Source organism: Macrobrachium nipponense, chromosome 39 (assembly GCF_015104395.2).
Source record: "Macrobrachium nipponense isolate FS-2020 chromosome 39, ASM1510439v2, whole genome shotgun sequence".
In the NCBI taxonomy this organism is placed as follows: domain Eukaryota; kingdom Metazoa; phylum Arthropoda; class Malacostraca; order Decapoda; family Palaemonidae; genus Macrobrachium; species Macrobrachium nipponense.
The window spans coordinates 3,972,650-3,980,348 of record NC_061099.1 but is presented as its reverse complement, the minus strand read 5'-3'; the positions used below and the strand labels follow the sequence as shown (position 1 = coordinate 3,980,348).

Genomic DNA, 7,699 nt, shown 5'->3' with positions numbered 1-7,699 from the left:
GTGTAATTTAATAACTGAATCAATGTCTTGCGTCCAAAACCCTAAAAGGACGACCTCGAATGAGTGTGTGACGTCATTGTCAACACACAACGCATCCTCAGCCTTGTTTTGATAAACAAAAGAACTTCAATCATCAATTTCACACCTTCCCGTGAGTTGCTTACATTAGAATAAGTGAAGTTGACGTTGAATACTACATTAATAAGTGTATGAGATCCTAAAGAAACGCTGTTGGTTAGAAATACTCAAGATTATCGTCTTTAAGGAATTCCTTCGCTACGCTAAACAAGATGGTCTGAGAAGGACGACCTGAAGTGAGTCGCTTCTGCTGGTTGTAGGATATTTAGGAATCGTATTTCGGAGTCTTGTTTCTTGTAAGAAGTCTTTTCTCAATAGGATGTAACTTCATATGTTTTGGAGGAGGCTTGCGTGGCAAGGAATAAGCCATGGCTGCCTAACTAGGCTAATTTGTAAGGTCCTGGTCAGCCTAGCCTATTTTACGGGTTTTCCTTTAATATTCGTTATTATAATCTTAGCTAGGCCTACCTAATTTTGTTTTGAGTAGGTCTATTGTGGGAAATGGCCCACGTGATAAGCCAAGAATTTCCTCCACATGGCTTTGTATAGTTTAGGCCTAACAACGGTTTTTCCAGTGTGCAGTTGTTGGCATTGGCTATCCTACTAAGGTGAAATATAATATATAGTAATTCAACCCATTTGTGGTATACAACTCAAGCTAGTGTAATTCTGTGCTTTAATATAGCCTAAGAGTTTTATGCAGTACAAGATTCAGTAACATCAGTTGTCAAATGATTACATTTTGATGTTTTTTCCATATGGAATGTGGGGACAAGTTATTGGTAATAGGGTAAAAAACCGCATGGTACAGGGGTGGACCATGTACGATCAATGTGTACAACCCCAAGAAAAGTACATTATAATGCGTCCTGACACTGGAGTAGAGGTCTTTAGCTCCGTTTCTCACCAACAACAAGTCGCGACTGATGCCCATCTCCGATGTCAGGACGCGTTATAGGTAATGTACTTTTTTGGGGGTTGTTCACGCTGATCGTACATGGTCCACCCCTGTAGCATGCGGTTTTTACCCTAAATGGAGTAGCTTTTGGATAACCCATAAATATTGAGAGAGTACTGTCTTTACCCCTCCACAATCTATTGTCATCTGCAGTGATCCACATCACTGTAAAAGAGTTAGGTAGGCCTAGCTGATGTTCAGGTTCAATCAACGGATGAATGCTTGCTGTCTGTTTACAGATTCCTGGGCCAGTTTCCCAGGCCACTTGATGTGAAGGCTGACACGGCGGTCGGAGCTCCCGTAGTTCCACCACGGCCTTACTGTAACCCCTGTGGCTAGCGCGCACAGTGCAACATTACCTCTTGCCAGAACATGCTGTGCTGCCAAGAATCTTTAAATATGCGGATAAGGCGCGAATCGCCGTTCCGCCACGGCCTTACTGACAGCACACAAAAATCGATCTTCCGTGGATATGTAGTCGCTCCCTACTTTGTTGTTATTTTGGTATCGCCCCCATATTTGTTTTGGTGTTCTTCTGCCGATTTCGGTCGGCGGTCGAGTGGGCCCGCGAATCTGTAGGTGCTCCAGGGAACCCTTCCTTAGGCTCTCATAAAACGAACTATGGAGGACTTTTCACTGTCATTTGGTTTATTACTTTCTGTATTGCACCATGCCTTGTTGGGACCTTAATTCTATTGGTCATATTTACCAAGTAGTAGGTAATTGGCATTGGAAGCACTACAGTAAATTACAGCATATAACTAATGAGTCTTGTGTAGCAGTTATTGCTAACCCTTACACATTAGATTAGAAGAAGATCAGTTAATGATGCAATATAGGTCGTTGAACATGTGGCTCAATTCAATCACAATGAAAACTGTCGGTCAGTAAATCTTGTTAAAAAGTATTCATAGTAGCATGAGTCTTAAAATGGAGAAACAAATCTAATTATGTATATGTCCATATATTTAACAATGTAAAATGGAGAAACAAATGTAATTATGTGTATGTCCATATATTTAACAATGTAATTATGTATATGTCCATATATTTAACAATAAAACTGTAGTTTTATCGTTAAATATATGTAGTTATATATATATACGTAGCTGTGGATTTGTTTCTCCAATAAATCTTGTACTGTTTCCATTCTTAGATTCACCATTGGTGTTATATCAATGTACAATACTTAATAATTCTGAATACTTGATAGAATGTTAAGGTGGGTACACACGTGAGAGCCGAACCTTGTATGCGTAACTGAGTTAACGCATATACGGTTACAAGGTGTCAAAATGTAGAGGACGAACCGTAACCACGTTAAGCACGTAACTTCATTTCAATCCACTGCGATCACCAGTCTGTCTTTGTCCGGGTTGTTTACCGACGATGGCCACCATGCAAGTAGCAGCTGCCGCGTACATTTATACACATTATTTAACGAAGATGAAGCGAAATAAAAGAAGATGGTGGCAATCAGTGTTATATACTAGAAGGGTAGAATACAGTGGTCGGGAATTACTCGCTGACTTGAGATTCCAAGAAGTCTTTTCTTCGTAATAGCTAATAAATTGAAGGACCTCTTCGTCACTTCAATCAGCCATAGTAGACATATACGTACTGACTGACCAAAAACAAGGACTCTACTATGGACGGTCGTGTTCATAGTCGGTGTTAACAAGTTCAGCACCTCTGTTGTTACGCGTGTAATACAGGTCCCGTCCACACATGGCGTAACGTTCAAAGAGACCTCCCTTTGATGCGGGGCCCAAAAACCGACAATTGGCGGGACGGAGGGCGAACCGAGCCTCGAACCTCGCGGGTTCGGGGTTGGGGCGGGTTCGAGGAACCGTCCACACTTGCGTTTTTGTTACAAGAATCGGTTTACAATACAAGGTTCGGTTCGCACGTGTGTACCCACCTTTATGTTACTTTCAGCTCAGGCTTATATTTTAAGTTTTTGTAAGCATATAAACTCAATTGTATATTCCTCTTTTAAAACTTGCCCCTGAATTTTACCAAAAACAATTTTAGTTTTGCTGTCTAGATGTCAGCACCATCCAAGGACCCATACATTTAGGTTCACAGGATTCCTTGAAGGGGCTGTTTCCTCCAGCCAGCAATGAAAATTATAGTTTAGACTTGTTTGAAGACCTTTTTGACCACATTTCAGTAATTTACTGCAGTAGGAAAAGTGCTGTCATCTTAGTGCTTTCTACTCCTGGCACAAAGCGGCAACACCCTTATGTTGAAATACAGTATGTACCTTGATGACGAACTTCTCAATACCAGAAGTCTTTCAACCGTCTGCATATAAATGTATAGTTTTTCTTGGCAACATAGTAAATGATGGTCCTTTTAGCATTAAGAGAAGCAGTGAAGTAAGCAGCTAAACAGAAGGAGTTTGTTTCCTCTCACACTGATGCAGCATGCAATGCCTACTACCTCTGACTTTTACCCAGTAAAGCGTGGGAATCCCAAGCCTGGATTGTTTGGTTAATTGACAGCTGCCTTTTTTCCACTGACAGATGTGGGAATTCTCCCTCTGCTTATTTTCCCTGTATTTCTTACAACTTAGTAGGATGTAACACTTAGTTTGGAGTAAGCTCATTTTTTTTTTTCTCCAAGTAATGAGTAAATGGCTGTTATTTCATAGTCCCTAAGGAAATATGCAAGTTAAAATGTGTTCTGGTAAGATGTACATAATTTTTATGTTCGTTGATAAAGCTTCAGATGATTTTACTTCACTAATATTTTTATGCAGGTAGGAGCCCCAGTTTCAACATGATTAGTTTTTCTGCTGTCTGATGGTGTGGCGCAGCCTTCGGTTTTTGTGTGTGTGGTGTTGGTGATGATAGTATCCAAGTCAACAAGCGTGGTAGGATGCAGGAGGAGGGCTCCACGAAATTCCTGCTGCAAAAGAGTAATTCTCCCACATGCATTGCATTTAGTCCCAAGGTGAGTACCCTTTTTTTTAACACTACAATACACCTGTGTTCAGTGTAACTAAATTTGAATTAATAAAAAAAGAAGATTTATGCTTTGAATATATAAAACAAGTGCCAGCATCATTTATAATAGTAGCAATACTTTGCTTGTAAGGGAGTGTTGGAGAGACTTTCTTGTGAGTAGTGTTCCCATTCAAGTACAAATCAAAGTTTTCTTAATGCCTTTGATAGGTGATACCAATTTGGAAAACATCTGGTATCAGTAAATATACAATATTGTACAGTGTATTTAAAACTAACTGTCCCCTGCTTAATTGGTTAGATATCTATTTTGCACTATTGTTATGACTGTTTAGTTACTTCAAGTGCCACATTTATTAACCAATGTTCGCAGATGTTCAACTGTGCAATGTACCTCTGCTGTTTTGGGTGGTTCTCCTTGGTTAGGTGTCTTCTCAAGCACCATTTCCATTGATAACTACATATTTTAGCTTTTATTGATTTACTCTTAGGATTTAGTTTGTTCTTGGTAATTATATTTTATATTAAAAATTATCTTTTTGTTACTGATAATTACATATACATTCAGTTTGGCATCTTTCTTCTTTGACCTTATCTTTTGTTTCTATTTATGGGCATTCTTTACTGTGAAAATTTGCAATGCAAGTTAATAGCATTTTGCTTGTCCAGTGGGAATGCATGCTTTATAAATAGCTAATGATAACCATAATTTTTTTCACCAGGATCGATACACTTTCGCCTTTGGAGGAACTGATGGTGAGATAGCGATTTTGAGTGCCCTCCGGGGAGAGTCTGTTCGTACAATCCAGCTTACAGCTTTAAGTCTTGCTCGGTCTCTTAACTCCTTGACCTTTTCTCCAGATGGCACAAAGGTAATGATGTAGTACAGATAAAGGGTGGTAGATTTTTATTTATCTTTTCTAAATGAGCTCTTCACCAAAGTTGGATGTCAAATTGAAATGTTCTCTCTGCCTGTTGCTGGAAGAACTTAATGTTTTTGTTTATATGTTGTGTATTCTGTGGATATTTTGTGAAGTGAAGCTGTGTTGTTGGCATAAGTTGTTCTGGATAATTTAGATAGTAAAGATTGCAAATATCCTATGTTTTATAAACATAGTAATCATTTAAAAATGATTAGAATTCCTTCCTAACTGAGGTTTTACATGATGTATGAAAAATGATTTTCATCTTCCCATCAGGTCATTGCCACAGCTGTGTCCCGCAAAGTCAGCATTATTGATGTTGAGAGAGGAGATCCAGTACTGGCATATGACAATTGTGCCAGTCCTGGTGAAGGTCGCCAGCCTCTTGTGATGCACCCTGATATGCCCTATCTTGCAGCTTGTGCTACTGTTAATACAAAAGGAATTACTCTTATTGATCTTCGCATGCCATTGCCACTTGATTTCATTTATGATGTAAGTTTTCTAATGAGGTTTTATGGGTATACAGGATTTACAGTGTACTGTGTTATTTTTCATGAACTCGAAAATATTATCGTTTTATTGGTGAAAGCACAATATTGTATAGTTGTAAAATGTTATTACTGTCCTCACATTTTTTCATTGACAAGGTGTTTTATGTAGTTACTTATTGTAAAGTATCCATTTATCCATGATGGTTGATTGAACCCTCAGTGCTCGATCATTGTGTAAAATAAGATGTTTGCATCATAATAGATGTCTATGTCCATTTCAGATCCATGAAGACAGTATCAATGACATTTGCTTCTTAGATGGCTCCTGGCCCTGGGGATCAGGGAAGATGGTGCTCGTGTCAGGTTCCTCTGTGGGACAGATGAAAGTGAACAGTGTGGATGGACGTCCATTGTGCTCCTTTACGGCACCTTCGCCTTTAACATGTATGGCCCCTTCTCCTGAGGCTTATAACAAAACAGTATCTCAGGGATACCCAAGTAAGTGCATTAGTACTTATTTTTCTTAACTGAATGGACGGACCCCCATATATGAGTAGCAATAACAGGTTTTCGGTGGTGGAATGAGGTGCCATTGCTTCTATAGCCCATAAATTCACAAAAGGCAACTTTTTAACTAGCCAAGATCAAGGAAACAGGCAGCTCAGAGGTCAGTTGGAATCTTTACTTCAAGGGATCATATATTGCCTCTTTCCCACATGATGGCTTTTTATAAATTTGCTCATAAATATACCAAGGGGTTCAATTTGGTTTTAGTATTTATCTTTTGTTATAGTATGTCAGTAATATTTGTAATTTTACAAAGAAAAACAAAGAAATATTAGAAAAGACATATAATCCAAAAAAGGTACTTCATCCTTGATCTCAGTAAAATTAAGTATATATTTTACAACAAATATATTCAGAATTTGTTACTGATTTTAGTTCTTATCTGTTTTTCTATTGTATCAGCTGTAATTATAATTTGACAAAAAATAAATTTATTTATTAGAAAAAACATGTATAACTTGGTAAGATTTATGATTGTCTTGTAAAAGAGGGCCCATAAGGTATGGAAGATTTTTTAGTTTTTTATATGCATTTGCATATCTTCCCCTTTACTTAAATTGGCCAACCTCAAAGTTTACCTGGCCTGGGGTGCTGCTTATTGATTTTTTAGCCTGGCTCTTAATTAGTGTTGCCAGTTTTGGAGGAGCTAAAATTTTTTATGGGATGATAAGCTGTAGAACTGATGTAATTGAATGATAAGGGTGTAAAGAATGGTATTTTGTGTGATGAAACAGATTTATTCATTTATAAAAATATATTCTTAATACAAAGTCATTACCTTTGTTGTTTATTGTCCACGTTCCAGTACCTCTATTATTTTGTAGGTACTCAGACTACTAGGAAGTGAGACGGTCTGCCCTGACTTGAGTAACCATGGTCTCAAGTGCCATGATGATTGAGAGGTCTTCTTTGAATAATTAGACTGTCAGGGATTCTTGCAGATCCACAAATAGGTTATATTGAGAAAAATTGTATGTTGAAAATTTTTTAAAGAATTACATTCTTTTATTTGCATTTTCTGCAAAGGTTTCAAGTACGTAATATTGTGTTACTTGTTAATAGTAAAGACAGTACAAAACAAGATCATTCATATATGTCAACTTGGCCATGATTGCTTTATTTTGGTATGTAAAGGCTGAGAGAGTTCTTGCTTTTCTTTATAGGATAAAATAAGGTTACATTGGTTTTCACTTTTTCTATTGTCTCACTCATTGTGTACCAAAATATTTCTGTTTGCTTGTTTGGGAGCCATACATAATACATTATCTTGCAATACTACCAATATTGTATTTGGTTGTCAAGATATTTTTGTTCTTGAAAATGATTACAAAGTAAGTTACCCTGTTTTTTTATATATAATATTGTACTAGCTTCCAGTTCTTTAAGAAGTAGGAGTGTTTTAAATTTTATAAGAAATATACTTTGCATATATACAAGCTCATTTTTATTTTTCTGTGAAAGTTTCTTTTCTTTGATTACCTCACACTGTTATTGTAATTTTCAGGTGTCATGATGGCTAGTACTGGGGAAGGTCTTGTGTGTTGGTGTGTAGGAGAACGACCTTGGAAGTGGGAGAGTCAGCCCGTTAGTCCAAACCGGGTGACTCGAATGAGGTATTCACACAGCGGAGGCTTGCTTTACACTGCCCAAGGTATATTTTTTTTTACCTACAATAACTAATTAATGTGATATTTTCATTGATTGATCGGA

At 37.6% G+C, this 7,699-nt stretch overlaps 1 protein-coding gene across 4 annotated transcripts in view; it reads left to right on the top strand.

The window, feature by feature from the left end:
* Nucleotides 1–7,699, top strand: part of LOC135210049 (uncharacterized) — a 73,385-nt gene that overhangs the window by 51,928 nt on the left and 13,758 nt on the right. For 2 of the 4 annotated variants that reach the window (XM_064242840.1, XM_064242841.1), the window contains 5 exons: nucleotides 3,801–3,994; nucleotides 4,728–4,877; nucleotides 5,205–5,423; nucleotides 5,704–5,920; nucleotides 7,494–7,640. In XM_064242840.1, coding sequence (XP_064098910.1) covers nucleotides 3,920–3,994; nucleotides 4,728–4,877; nucleotides 5,205–5,423; nucleotides 5,704–5,920; nucleotides 7,494–7,640 — 808 coding nt within the window. In that variant the 5' untranslated portion in view covers nucleotides 3,801–3,919. The other 2 variants (XM_064242838.1, XM_064242839.1) reach the window with 2 other exon arrangements.